The sequence below is a fragment of the Haliotis cracherodii genome, unplaced genomic scaffold (genome assembly GCF_022045235.1).
Source record: "Haliotis cracherodii isolate W230 unplaced genomic scaffold, xgHalCrac1.p SCAF_5, whole genome shotgun sequence".
Taxonomy (NCBI): domain Eukaryota; kingdom Metazoa; phylum Mollusca; class Gastropoda; order Lepetellida; family Haliotidae; genus Haliotis; species Haliotis cracherodii.
In genome coordinates, this window is record NW_027266308.1 from 24,908,112 (window position 1) to 24,923,980 (window position 15,869).

The 15,869-nt window shown below is 39.8% G+C and overlaps 1 protein-coding gene across 1 annotated transcript; it reads right to left on the minus strand.

Moving 5' to 3' along the window:
- Positions 1-5,495: 5,495 nt before the first annotated feature.
- On the minus strand, positions 5,496-8,215 carry LOC139442737 (uncharacterized). Its single transcript, XM_071223619.1, has 3 exons — positions 8,074-8,215; positions 7,160-7,396; positions 5,496-6,121 (listed from the first exon to the last, which is right to left on the minus strand). Exons 1-3 carry the CDS (start codon positions 8,198-8,200, stop codon positions 5,766-5,768), a joined length of 720 nt encoding a protein of 239 aa, XP_071079720.1. The 5' UTR covers positions 8,201-8,215; the 3' UTR covers positions 5,496-5,765.
- Between the last annotated feature and the right edge of the window lie 7,654 nt (positions 8,216-15,869).

Sequence of the window (15,869 nt, forward strand, 5' to 3'; positions counted from 1 at the left end):
GTGTGTGTGTGTGTGTGTGTGTGTGTGTGTGTGTGTGTGGCTGGTTGTACCAGTCCGGACTGACGCTGATTGATAGTGCTTAGCACACCGAGATACCATGTCGCAGTTTAACATGAATACCCCACTCAGACACAGTATACTGACTCTGAGGCGACCAGTCCTTGGTTTAGCCTTTTATTCCCTATTGCCAGACAGGGTAACAATAAATACCATATTTTAACGTCTTTTGTTATGACGCGGCCGCGGATCGAAACCCGGACGCTGAACCACTAGACCATGGAGGCAGTCCAATACCTGACATAGTACCATGTTGGCCTGTGTGTGTGTGTGTGTGTGTGTGTGTGTGTGTGTGTGTGTGTGTGTGTGTGTGTGTGTGTGTGTGTGTGTGTGTGTGTGTGTGTGTGTGTGTGTGTACATGAGATAGTACCATGTTGACCTCAACAAATGGTCTGTTCTGGTCAGACATGTTTACCACCGCCACACATTATCTATGTGTCTTCTTATCAATAAATAAGATTGACAAGATTTTAACAGAGTATATAAAGTTTTCGACGCCATGTTAATTTCGAGGATAATGCAATCACTGGAACAGTCTACCTCTGTGGGAACAGCGATATACACTTTCCTGCAAGATAAATCGGTGTTGAAGAAGTCTAACAAATTTAGCTGGAGTATATCTATTTCCATGTACTTTTAACCGAGCCACTTAATATACGCAGCACATAGACCCTTTCCGGTACGGCCGCAGAAACCGCAGAAATAAATGTCGTACTTGGGAGAGCCGCACTCTGAGTCTGCATCCCGCCCCCAATTGTTCCAGATGACGAGGCAGTCGGCGATTATGACGCTGAGACGGTTGTTGATGATTTTGGGACTGTTTTACGGATAACCATTGTACAGAAAGAAAATCAGTTTGGAACACACTAAGAAATCTATCAAAATTACATAGACTCTGGTGGAACTCTCCATGCATTGTAGCTGAGCCACTTAACAAAGGCAGCACAAAGACCTTTTCCATTAAGCATACGCCACCGATGCTACGGTTGATGCCAAAGTAGGTGTGGTAGTTGCGGGAGCCGCCCTCGGAGTCCGACTGTCTTTTCAACTTGAAGGCAACAAAGAATATATAGGACATACAGTTATTGTATCTCATGTTATATTATTTCCGAATATATGATAGCTACGCGATAAATCGCAAAGAACGATGAAAAACGATGTGTGGTTTATTTCACGATAAAACATTGTTCTACCATGACGTCATTTCTGGAGATTCGAACATGCAATCGCAACTTGATGACGTCGTATGTTGAACTACGTTATTTTTGAGAGGCGAATGTATAGTGAGTTGTTCCCCTTAGATGTAGCTGGGTAACGCAGATAAACGCATCGCCGAACGATCGTATCCAAAAGCGGGAGACATGTGACAATCGGTATTGGTAGATACGATACAGGTAGTTGACATGAGGATTGTGAGAATATGCGGGAAATACCCACATGTGCATTAAATGGACTAGTCCGACATTGTCGAGGCCGGATTCTATTGAAGGTGTCATCATTATTAAAATACGGGTAAATGTTTTCAAAGCTTGTACGTTTGAGTAACTTCCTTAAAGATGCTGGCCAAAATATTGATAGCTCATGTAAGAAATACACGACTCGTGGTCGTTGTTTATCGTACATTAAAACACTGCAGTGAGAATAAACCACCCGGGGCTGCGCCTCTCATGGTTTATTCTCCCTGCACTCGTCGTGTATTTCTTAAGCAAAGAAGCCACTGTGTGTATACAAACAGTATGCGACGATGAGGGGAGACATTGGGCTCTGATGAAATAGTTTGTGATTGGCTTAATAACAACAGTCGTTGTCGAATCAGAGTAAGGGTTTAGTAAGTTGTTTAAAATTACTGTTTGTATGTTTATCTATGATTTTAAACACTAAAAGGAAACACTTCTTGCTCTTTTATCGTTTTTAATCTCGCAGATACCAAACTAACACTTTTGAGGATACCGGGAACGGATAATTGCGTTTTTTTATGAAGAGAACTGTCCTCTGGTAAGCATTACAGTGACCAAATTGAAATATATTCTGTTTATCTATTTGTTTTTTGTTTTTTGTAAAAAAAAAATTCATCTTTTTAAGCATTTTACCAATTGAAAGCAAACCATTGCAGAATGTGAATGTCACTTTCTTTAACTGGGGTGGTTACAAACTTAAATTAAAAATAAAATTAAATAAATCCTCATTTTGTCGACCCTCCTGAAGTCAAAATATCTAGGTTTGGGTTTGCATCAGTTAGGCTTTAGCAGAGAATGTTTATTATTGTGCAAAGTTTTTTTTCGACTTTATTTACACATCTGTTTAAAACATTCACTCTTGCCAATACCGCACCAGTAGTGGAGGCTGCACATTGTGTTGCAGTTTGTCGAACTTACTCAATTCAAAACATGTCAGTTTGAAAGTTGACTTAGGTTACATGAATGTATAAAAACGTTGTTCACTCTTGCCAACACCGTTGCCATTGTGGTTGCTGGACAGAATGTCCCAATGCACCATCGGGTGGTTACAATTCGTGACCTTTCAGATTGTGCATCATCGTATTGTGACGGCTTGATTCGTTGCTCACGTCATTAATCACTGGATCATCAAATACCAATTCGTAAAGTGCACGTTCGTTTTATAAATACACACTTTATAGGGTTTTAATTCCACTCTCCATATCCACTGAGATTATAAATTTGTTACATACTATTTAAGCTATACTTCTTAAAATAGTATTTGCATTATCAACCTTGATGACACTTAAGTATTACTTTCTTCTCAAAATGACGAAAAAAATAAATAATAATAACAACAACAACAACAACAACAACAACAATAATAATGTGGGACATAATCTCAATGTCGGTGTTGAATTTTCTTATGCTTCTGTACTGCTCGACCGTACAGAAATGAGTTTTAACCAAGCAAAGTGCCATATCAAGTTGGCCCAGACTCAGCTTTTAAAGGAGAGGCTATCTGAACGACCACTGCATCGAGTTTATCTGCAGTGTGTTGAGAAGATCAGCAATCCTGCAGAGTCCTTCGCTTGGATGAAGTCGTCTGGCCTGAAAAGTGAAACATAAGGCTTTCTGTTTGCTGCTCAGGACACCCACTCGAAACCGTCAATGTTTGATTTTGCATCAAAATGTAAATATTAAATGTAGATTATTTAATGAATTTAATGAGACTGTCCAACACATTGTCAGTGGATGCCCAGCTTTGGCACAAACACAATTTCTTAAACGACATGATGGTGTACATGCTTGTGGTTTTGACACAGAGGTCCACCCATGGTACGACCCGGAATATGTAGAGGGCGTCATGGAAAATGATAGATACAAAATTCTTTGGAATAGGCCCATTTACAGCCTCAGACGTTTCCAGGCCAACAAACCTGATCTTGTCCATTAAAATAAATCCAGTGAAATCATTTATATCATTGAATTTTTCTGTCCCCTTTGACAGTAATGTGATTGACAAGATTGAGGAAAAACATGGCAAATATGCGGACATCGCTTTCGAAATGTCACGCTTGTATCCCAAGTACCGAGTTGTCCGACTCCCCATTGTTCTCGGTGCCTTAGGTTTGGTACCTCCCAATCTGTTGTCTGACATCGGGAGAGTACCCGGGTTTGCTACCAGGATACAACCCTTCTGACAATCTGTGTAATGCAGAAGGCTGCAGTGTTGGGGAATCTTCACATTCTCCGAACAGCTCTGGGTGGGTTTGACTAGGCAGCGCTTCCTGGAAAAAAAGTCCCATTCGCCTAACCAGCCTGACTATGCCAGGATCACCCAAACCCTCTTTGCTGCGTTTTTTAATTTTAATCTGTAAATAATAATAATAATAGTAACAGGATTGAGAATAGTCTCTCACTGTTACTTAACCTTTAAACACGTAAAGCAGAATAATTAGCAAAATAAATATCCCTTGTTTCTTCCTTTTAAATAGGGGCAGTTGGGTTGCTTTATGGTTAAAGCTTTGTGGAAGACCCGGGTTCGATTCCCAACATGGGTACAATGTTTGAAGCCGAATTCTGGCGTCCTCCGTCGTGCTATTGCTGGAATATTGCTAAAAGCGACGTTAAACAAATGCTCAATCACGCCTTTCAAATACCTTCCTTGAAAACCCACCATTCTTATTATTTTAACATACTTATCACACAGGGACTGATTATTCTCTGGCGTTGGCTTTTTAATATTTACTTACACGTAGTCGATGTAACTGGTGGTGGACCGTCCCTGAGTTTCATCGCAGGCCCACACGCATTTTTTAATCAAGCTGAGTCAAATATGAAAGCAATATTTGGGCCAAGACATAGCCCAAGACATATGCTTTAAACATTATTGAGAATATATATCAAAAACATTATGTATTAAGCAAACATGATGACGTTCATTTTAAAATTACACACTTTGTAGGGTTTTAGTTTTAGTTGGAGAATATTCCTTACTGTTAATTAATCTTTCAACAGATAAAGCAGATTAATTAGCAAGAACAAGTATCCTTAGTTTCTTCCTTTTGCATAGGGGCGGTGGTGTAGCTTAGTGGTTAAAGCGTTCGCTCATCACGTAGACTACCTGGGTTTGATTTCCCCACTTAGGTATAATGTGTGAAGCCCATTTCTGGAGTCCCCACAGCGATATTGCTGGAATGTCGTTAAGATCGGCCTAAAAAATACACACTCGCTCCTTTCCTAACTATTATCACACCAAATCTGATTATTCTTTGGCGTTGACGTTTGAATATTTACTTGGTCTCTGGTGATGGACCGTCCCCGTGTTTCACCGTAGGCCAAATAGCATTTTCCAATCATGCCGAGTCAATAACAAAAGGAATGTTTGGGCTGAGACATAAGACATGTCTTGTCCACTGTCATATCTTTGTCTGGTTAAGTCTCAATTGTTTAACAGGCCGACGTCATAATGCAGCGTTAGACTACAAACAAACACTTACTTGTTTGTGCACAGTGTGTGCCGGCTGCTACCAAGTGGAGCAGTACATATTTACCCTTTTACGAACAGCCTGTGTTATTTCATATTTTCGGTGATAAATTCATATATTTTTTTCAAAATATTTTGCACTTCACGCCAAATAGAATCTGTCGAGTTGACGTTCTATATCTACACCGATGCGGCTTGTAGGATGGGATTATTATACTCGCCTTTTCGCAAACACCTGGTGTCATCACTATTTCATCGTGATTCATAAAAACATGCTCATGATACAATCGAAATCGTACAATAGACTCTGCTATGCGCAGTAACTTCTGTGAATGGGGTGAAATGGGGTTTAACGTCATGTCCAGAATTATTGCTCACAAATAGCGCGTGCGTTCGTGCGTGCGTGCGTGCGTGCGTGCGTGCGTGCGAAGGTAACAAACAAGTATCATCATTTAACGTCTTTTGGTATGACCCGGCCGGAAATCGAGATAAACAAAACATAACAACCAAGATAATAATGTTGAAATATTAATTTCAGTATAAAAGTTTTAAGACATTTAACAACATTACAAAACATGTCACCAACAAGAGTATTTCAATGTTCACACACTTTCTCCATGATTTCAACTTTGAGGATAGTGCGATCACTGGAGCAGACCATCTCAGTCGGAATAGCGCCTGGAGATATATGACTGAAATAAGTGTTGAACACATGAGGGCCTTTACCTATTTGACTTAAATCTTCAGTCACACTGTGGTGGATCACACGTTCTCCGGGTTATTTAACTGAGCCACTTAACATAGGCAGCACAAAGACCTCTTCCGACACGACCACCGGAACCGATGCTGCGGTTGATACCGAAGTAGATGTCGTAGTTGGGGGAGCCGCCCTCGGAGTCTGACTGTCCATTCAAGGCAAACAGTAGGTTAGTGTTGAGGAAATAGTTGAACTCTCCCCCCCAATTGTTCCAGATGACGAGGCCGTCGGCGATGATGACGCTAAGACGGTTGTAGATGATGTTGGGACGGGTCAGGAGAATCCCTCCTTTTGGCGAGTTCATGTCGTTACCATAGATACGAAATGATGAACTTGTTCCTTGTATTTCGGCGTCTCGAGATGTGGAACGACTATCACCACCTGTGATTAAAAAGGATAGCAGCATGTAGGACATATAGTTGGACCAGCTATTGTTGTAACGTTTCCGATCTTGAATTCAATCAAAGTGAAGAGCATGGGTATGATTCTGACAGGTCAAGATTTCAGGGATTTTGACCTGCGATCACAGGTTTGCAGAACAGCACATAGCTCAAACACTGATGGATGTCATATGTACCTGTTTCGGAAGTATATCAATCGTATTTGTCAGTATGGGATGGACCAATCGTCTGAACCACTTCTATTTGAATTACTTCAAACAAACGGTTTGTTTCTCTCAGAAGTTATGTATCATAATCAAAGGTTAATTATTATGGTGACTGGTATCTGATATGAGGTGCTGTGAGAATAACAACTACCTTGATAGTCTCATGGTAGGCCTGTGATTGCTGGGCCCTGGATAGGTAATTGGGGTCTATCTTTTCAATATGAGTCAATTTACTTCAAGCTGGGATTTTTCAACAAATGTATGTTGCTGCTTGCGAGCTCAGTTAGGATTACATCCTAAACAGCTGGACAAGGAACAAAAGGATAGCATTTTGCGATTGTCCGCAAAAAATCAAACTTTTGGAGTTGGTCTTAGATATGTTTCATTGATTTACTAATTTCTATTTTGAATACAATTGTCAAATTTTACACTGCTGTTGTTTTCTGTTCGTTATTTTTCTAAATAATCTGTACATTTAATCTTTGTTTTAACTCTGTTTCATCGTTGGATAGTCGTCCTTACTCGAAGCCATATACACCCTCCGAAGCTCTGACTCTCTATTTATTACCACGATTCATAATATATAAGTAATATACAGTTTGGAAAACGTTAAGATTACACTGTTGTTAACTGATTCGGTTACACCATGTGCTGCTAGTCATTAACCACAGATGTCAAACAATACAGCTCAAAGATCTTTCACTTAAAATGAGTGCATTAACTTCTTTATGATAAGTAACAGAATCTATTTATCCATTATAGATCCTTACTTATAACTAGTATTGACTGGTATATATTGTTGGTTGGCCTACCGTATCCATTGTTGGTTGGTGAGTCGCCGATGTTGAACACCCAGCCTGATGGGTTGCTAAACCACATGTCAATCAGAACTTTGTTCTTCCTGTTGACTGACCCAGGAGCCCCAAAGCCCAGCTTGAGAACGCCCCTCTTCCTGCACGTGCCTGCTCCATATAGTGATGTCTTCCAGGACAGAGAGCTGCTGGTGTTGATGGTCGTTCCTGACGTCAGGTCAACAAATAGGTCATATCCTGCAGAAGATAAAGCATGTATTGTAACGACAGAACCACAATGCGCTGGGAATATGATAAAATAAATAGACTGCAGAGAACATCATGTGTTTTAACTGTTTACAGATTAAATATCAATACATCATCGTCAAAAGCATGAAATGTTCGACAAGGATGGCAAATTATTTACACATCCATAAATCAACGAAGCTGTACCTCGCGCTTCTCAAATTGAATAAAGTCATTCCCGATTTGAATAACATTCAGTTATTTCATGAAAAGAAAAACATATGACCTACAAACAAATTGTATTTGTCAAAACAGGTCTCGACCCGTGAAGGTCCAGGATAGGATAGGTCTTCAGCAACCCATGCTTGTCGTAAAAAGGCGACTATCCTTGTAGTGAGAGGCCACTAACTGGATCGGGTGGTCAGGTTTGCTGAACTGGTTGATGCATGCCATCGTGTAACAATTGCGTGGATCAATGCACATGATGACAATCACTGGATTGTCTTGATCAGATTCGATTATTTACAGACCGCCGTCATATAGCTTGAATATTGCTGAGTGCGGCGTTAAACAACAAACGAACAAACAAAACAGATATCTTCGTATATGGGCTTTAAAGAGCAATCGAGAGCCCTCATGGTACATAGTTGTTGCCACACCGCAGATACAAACATACACAGAACACATACCTGTGGCGACAGAGACACAGCACAGCACAGCTAATGTTGCGGGTAGTTGGAGATGCATAGCTGCTGAAGGACAGTCGACTTCTCTCTGTGTCCGAGGTGTGTGGTGCCGTGTACACCCCGACCTCATATATACGTCATCCCGACAGAGATCAGCCAATAAGATAGCCTCCCATCACGTCATTTATCCGGGATCTCAAAACGGGAAGCTTCGTCATGGATGACTGGTTAACGATCTGATTGGGTCTTAACATATTTATTTACGCTTTGTCATGTAGCCGCATACTTTCTTTCGATTTAATGTACTGTTGTGTCTTTTTGAAAAGCATTGTGCCTTATAGTTCATAGCAGTGTACGCCCACGTTACAAACTTTGACAGCGGAATAGTGATCTAGAATTTATTCATATGGTGAGATATCAACAATCACAATATGGCAAACAACACATGGCAAATTTATGTTCAGGGAATTTCTTCACTGATTTTCAGTGATCCATTCAAATTATTTTAACTTTATACGCAAAATGGAATCTGTTGTTTCAGCGGGTAACTGGTTGTTCCTTGGAGTTGACGTTTATGAAAAAGACAAATAGGAAATATCATATTTTCAAACATCTTCTGGTAAGATTTTATGATTTTTATGATTGCCATTAACTATTTTACCCATCACAGGAATCTATCCCATAGATATGATTACTATCTTAGTAATACACTGAAATCAGCATGCCAAAACAGCAATTGCGGTATTGAAAATCTTACAGAAAGTGTATATGTGTGTGTGAGTTGGGTTTAACGCCGCTTTTAACAGTATTCCAGTTATATCACGGCGTGTCAGCTTAATGTGGGAGGAAAGCCTGAAGTGATGCAGGTCTCAGACGTTTACCACTTCGGTGAAACCCACGAGCACAGGTATGGTGCTGACAAACCTAGAAACATAATCGCGCACAGAAAGTGTATAATTGTAGCACTGAGGAAGTTATGTACATACACCAAACAACACAATAGTTGTGGATTGGTCGAGTATGTTTTATGATGTTAATACTTTGTGTGGTGAGTAAATATATAGCATCTTCATATATATCACCCTCTTGCGAGGCTTGTTTTATGTTCGTGTTTACCGAGCCGTGCACAAATCTATCACGAGGCAGAAGAGCCCATTGTGTACATCTACCATGGGCCTGTGGGCGTCAATGAGGTGAGACATATGTGTATGAAGAAATGGTTTCTGATTGGCTCAACAACAGCAGTCGCTGTCAAATCAGAGTAGGTGTTTACTCCAGGGAGTCTATTTATGATCACTGACAACTGTTGGTATATTTTTCTTTGCATTGATATATATCCGAGATGAAAGGTCCCGTGTTCATGCCGAGTGATGCACCACATACAGCTTTTCAAGAGGGCTCAGCCAATGGAAGAGCTTCCGCTGACGTCATATATCGGGGATGTCTCAAAACGGGAAGCTTCATCACGAATCACTGGTTAACGATGACAATAACAACGATGTGGTTGTATCTTTGGACTGTTAATTTTCTTTGTAAAGCGAGGTATATTTTCTAACTTTTGTGTGTGATTAATTTTATTGTTATCTGATTTGCTCATCGTGATTTGAAGTAAATTGTCTTAGATGTTACTCCCTTGTTAATTCTGACTCAAAACAGTGATTTCCAAATATGGTGAAGGAAATAACAATATCCAAAACACCACACACACACACACACACACACACACACACACACACACACACACACACACACACACACACACACACACACACACACACACACACACACACACACACACACACATACATACCGTGTTCTAACCTCCAATCTCGCATATATATTCACACGCATACGCACACACATACGTACATACGTAAATGCAATCTCTTGTTAATTCTGACTCAAAACAGCGATACATACATACATAAAACAGCGATACATACATACATACATACATACATACATACATACATACATACATACATACATACATACATACATACATACATACATACATACATGCATACATACATACGCCCTGTGTTGTGTACAGGAAGTTGACAGATTTCGAGGCGGAAGTGTCATGCTTTTGGGTGCTTTCTGTGGCAATGCACGTTCCAGGCTTCTTGTCATCCGTGGCAACCTCAACGCTGCTGCTTACCGCGACCAGGTACTGGCACCAGAACTTCTGCCTTTTATGGCAGAACATGGACCCGGTTTGATCTTCCAACACGACAATGCCAGACCCCACACAGCAATTTTGACAAGGAATTTCCTTCAGAATGCGGGAGGCAACGTCATGGACTGGCCGTCAAGATCTCCCGACCTCAATCCCATCGAACACGTCTGGGGTGCTCTTGGCAGAAGTATGCGCACTCTCCAGAACCAACCACAGAATTTGCAAGATCTTGGCACCATTTTGCAGCAACAATGGCGTCGTCTTTCCAATCGTGTGTTCACAAGCATCACAAGGTCCATGCGGAGGCGTTGTGTGGCAGTTGTCAACGCACATGGTGGCCATACACGCTACTGAACTTGTGTGCCATCAGATTCTCGTGCTTGGGACTAATGATTTAAACTGTTGATGTTATAACCGAATACCATTGGTGTTTGGAACAAATTATGGTTACCACCGTTAATCAAAATCCTTCTTTGGACATTAATGATTAAAAATTACCTTCTCTGATACATTTGTCCGTTGTATATCATATATGGGATTACTTTTACAAATGTGAAGTTTTTAATTTGACTCAGTATATTAACGGTAATGTTCCGTTTGCGGAAGACTGAGTGTTCAACATCGGCGACTCATCCACCAATAAAAGATACGGTAGGTGATACTTCTAATGGATAATGGTTATAAGTTGGTAACTATAATGGATAAATATATTCTATTACTTATCGCTAAGAGGTCAATTCATTAACTGCAATGTTCCGGGAGCAGTTTGATTGGTCAAATGACAGAACATAAAGTTATTGTGTTGACGGAGCGACGTCCGTGGTTAAGTACTAGCAGTACAGGGTAGAACCAAATCAGTTAACGGCAATGTTAGTTTCTAAACTTACTTGTCAGTGTGAAACAAAAGAAATAGAGAGAAACGATTTTGGCGAGTATTTATTGCCTATTGATTAGGTAGATTAACATACGAGGAAATAATGTTAACACAGAGATCGAATCGCCGAGGATAATTTCGAACAAGAGCGGGCAGAAAGCATAAAACATTGTCAAATTTAACAGTTGTATTCAAATTGGGAATTAGTAAATCAGTGTAAACAAATCTGTGATCCTCTCCAAACATTTGATCATTTTTGTCCGACTCTCCCCTACATGTTCCCTGAAGTAATGAAACATGTTAATTCTATATAAGCATTCCAGCAGCAAATACATATTTTGTACAATGTACCATCTCTTAATGCCCATTTTATCCGCCTATCCTAAGTTATTATCTCAGCTTAAATGTTTTTTTCTTATTAAAAGCTCCAAACAGTTCCACTCCCTAATTACGCACAGAGAAGCATTATTCCAGATTCCGGCAATCACTAACCTTCCATCACATGATGGTGGAAGTTCAAGAACATTCTCACGCTATTTTTCTGTCATTTTTCTGCGTACCACTTATGCGTAAAAATAATACAAACGACAAACACCGTTTCTTCAGCCATAATGAATCTGTGTTTAAAGCGGATCCAGTGTACCAATCCGACCAGATTATATGTTTGTATGGGTTTCTGAAGGCCTTTTGTTTGAATTAGTCAAATCATATATATCGGCGTTGAATCCAAGCTACTGTCTCATTTTAGATCGGAGTCGATACAACAATAAATAATATAACTAACTATATGTCCTACATATTCATATATTTTATCATCACAGGTGGTAATAATCGCTCCACACCCAGGACGCCGAAATACAATTCACACTACATGTCTGGAACAATTGGGCGGCAGAGTTTAACTATTTCCTCAACACCAAACTACTATTTGCCTTGAGCAGACAGTCGGAAAAGGTATTTGTGGTCCCTATGTAAAGTGGGTCACCTATCATTGTATCTAAATTGTAAAATATTTTCAGACATATTTGGCGAAATTTATTTGGCAACCAGTATTATCAGATATTTCTAACCAACCATACATCTTTATTTTCTCAGAAAGCTCAAATTTATACAAAATGTAATTACATTTCAAATATCTTACTTCGGGGAATCCTATTACTACATCTATGTGTCTGTCTCTCTGTCTGACTGTCTGTCTGTCTCCCAGAAAGTGAAGACTCCCCAACACTGCAGCCTTCTGCATTACACAGATTGTCAGAAGGGCTGTATTCATGGTAGCAAACCCGGGTATTCTCCCAATGTCAGTCAACAGATTGGGAGGTACCAAACCTAAGGCACCGAGAACAATAGGGAGTCGGACAACTTGGTACTTGGGAAAGAAGCGTGACATTTCGAAAACGAGGTCGGCATATTTGCCATGTTTTTCCTCAATCTTGTCAATTACATTACTGTCAAAAGGGACAAGAATATTCAATGATATAAATAATCTCATTAGATTTTTTCAAAAAGGACAAGACCAGGTTTGTTGGCCTGGATATGTCTGAGGCTGTATACTGGCCTATTCCAAAGGATTTTGTATTTTTCATTTCCATGACGCCCTCTACATATTCCTGGCCATACCATGGATGGACCTGTGTGTTAAAACCACAAGCATGACGAAGACGGTAATAAAATGATCGAGCCACCCCATCATGTCGCTTAAGATACTGTGTCTGTGCCAAAAAACATTATTCATTACATAATCTTCATTATTCATTACATAACCTACATTATTTATTATTATTATTTACAGATTAAAATAAAACATGCAGCAAAGAGGGCTTGGGTGATCCTGGCACAGTCAGGCTGGTTAGGCTCATCACCAGCTCAGGGCCCTTGCCCCCTCTACACGCAGCCCAGACAGCGAATGGGACTTCTCCCAGGAAGCGCAGCGTACCCAGAACTATTCGGAGAATGTGAAGACCCCCCAACAGTGCAGCCTTCTGCATTACCCAGATGATCAGAAGGGCTGTATCCCTGGTAGCAAACCCGGGTACTCTATTAATATTTTTATTATTATTATTATTATTATTTATTTTTATTTTTCTTCTCTCATACAAACGGGACTATAGTATCCATGTTTAACCACACGTGCCGTGAGCTACTTTGTTGTGTTTATGGTCGTGACTAAAGATTAAAAAACTACGTTTCAGCGCGGAGAGATTCAGTTCATTGTTTAAGAAAACAATAAAACATACACCCTAGAGCGGTGAGTCTATAATCGAACCTAGACTTGGAGGAAACACTTACTGTGATTGGACATCGACATCAGCCAATGAGAAACCATCACATCAGCGTGCCTAACCTCATTTCACGCGCACCATCCCATATAGAAGTACACAATGGCTTCTTCTGCCTCGCGGTAGGTTTGTGTACGATTCAGTGAACACGAATATAAATATAAATATAAATATGTATTTCAGGGTCAGCCGTGATCCAAGTACATGTACGTTATATTTAGCAAAGGTTGTTTTCACCAGTTTATTAACGCACAACTTAAGATAGAATACATTTGTGAATGAATTAAAAAAACTTCTGATACAGGACGAAAAGATGAATGCTGTGTAAACATACCTAAAAATACAAACAACTTTTGCAATGTTTCATTTTTTCTTTAACTAACGTCGAAACCGCTCTTCGCTTTCTTCCAGTTTGTCAGTGGTTCATATTTGTGTTGCATAAAGACTGTCTATCTTGTTTGACATTCAGATAGAATTAAAACTGTGAAAAATATTAGCGAAATTTGATCTTAGTCATCACAAAAAAACTACCAATCTAGATAAATTTGAGTCTAATATGATATATTTTGAGATAGTACATGTAAATACACATTTCACTGACATTATCCGAAAGATAATTTTTGTGTATATTGCTGTATTTTGTATTAGATATTGTTATTTCTATCACCATGTTTGGAGAATCCAGAATTACTGTATTGAGTCAGAATAAACATTGAGTCAGAATAAACAAGGAAGTAACATCTACGACTTGAAATCACGATCAGCAAATCCAGATAAAAATAAATCTAATCACACATAAACGCATGAAAATATGCTTCGCATAAAAAGTTAATTGACGGTTGAAGACAAAATCATGTTGTTGCTATCGCCATTGTTAACCAGTGATCCATGATGGAGCTTCCCGTTTGGAGACATCCCGGATTTATGACGACAGGGGAATCTCTTCTGTTGGCTGGGGCCTCTTGTGATGTTGTATATATATGAACAGAGCACCTTCAATCCCGGATATATATAAATTCAAAGATAAATATACCAACAGTTGTCAGTAATCATAATTAGACTCCCTGGAGTAAACACTTTCTCTGATTCGACAGCGACTGCTGTTGTTGAGCCAATCAGAAACCATTTCTTTACACACATGTCTCACCTCATTGACGCCCATGGTAGATGTACACAATGGGCTCTTCTGCCTCGTGATAGATTTGTGCACGACTCGGTAAACACGAATCCAAAACACGTATTTTAAAATAGGAAGGCAAATAATCAGCCTCGCAAGAGGGTGGTATTTATGAAGGTGTGGTACATTTGCTTACCACACAAAAGTATTAACATATCAAAACATACTCGACCAATCCACAACTATAGTGTTGCTTGGTGTTTGTACGTAACTTCCTCGGTGCTACAAGTATACACTTTCCGTAAGATTCTGACGTTAAGGGCAATTCATAGAATTCTTAGAAAAATCATAGAATCTTTCCAGAAGGTGTTTGAAAATATTATTCTTTCTGTTTGTCTTTATTTAAATATAAAAAGTTATCGCCAGAGAATAACCAGCCTCAATTATCCGCCGATACAGATTCCATAGTGTTTAAAACTTAAAATAGCCGAGAAAAACAGGTGTTCGTGAAAAGAAATTCCCAAACATGGTCTTCATGTTAATTTGCCATGACGATAATTGTGTCAGTTTTATTATGCGATGGTTGTATCTCTCACCATATGAATTAATTCCAGATCACTAATCCAGAGACGTAGTTTGTAACGTGGGCGTACACTGCTATGAACTATAAAAAAGCGTCCATGACGAAGCTTCCCGTTTTGAGACATCCCGGATTAATGACGTGATGGGAGGCTATCCTATTGACTGATCTCTGTCGGGATGACGTATATATGAGGTCGGGGTGTAAATAATTTGCCACATGTGGTGTGGTGTGTAGTCTATTCATTTTATCATATCCCCAGTTCACTGTGGTTCTGTCGTTACAATACATGCTTTATCTTCTGCAGGATAAGACCTATTTGTTGACCTGACGTCAGGAACGACCATTAACACCAGCAGCTCTCTGTCCTGGAAGACATCACTATATGGAGCAGGCACGTGCGGGAAGAGGGGCGTTCTCAAGCTGGGCTTTGGGGCTCCTGGGTCAGTCAACAGGAAGAACAAAGTTCTGATTGACATGTGGTTTAGCAACCCATCAGGCTGGGTGTTCAACATCGGAGACTCACCAACCAACAATGCATACGGTAGGCCAACCAACAATCTATACCAGTCAATACTAGTTCTAAGTAAGGATTTATAATGGATAAATAGATTCTGTTACTTATCATAAAGAAGTAAATGCACTGACGGCAATGACTTTATATCATTTTAAGTGAAAGATCTTTGAGCTGTATTGTTGACACCTGTGGTTATTTACTAGCAGCACATGGTGTAACCGAATCAGTTATATCAGTATATTACTTGTACGTT

Bases quoted from the DNA above. Each gene is read 5' to 3' on its own strand.
- LOC139442737 (XM_071223619.1), bottom strand. From the start codon at position 8,200: ATGAGGTCGGGGTGTACACGGCACCACACACCTCGGACACAGAGAGAA. The intron at 7,397-8,073 runs GTATGTGTTCTG...TATCTTCTGCAG, and splicing joins CTGTGTCTCTGTCGCCACAG to GATATGACCTATTTGTTGAC. The intron at 6,122-7,159 runs GTAGGCCAACCA...TTTTAATCACAG, and splicing joins ACCAACCAACAATGGATACG to GTGGTGATAGTCGTTCCACA.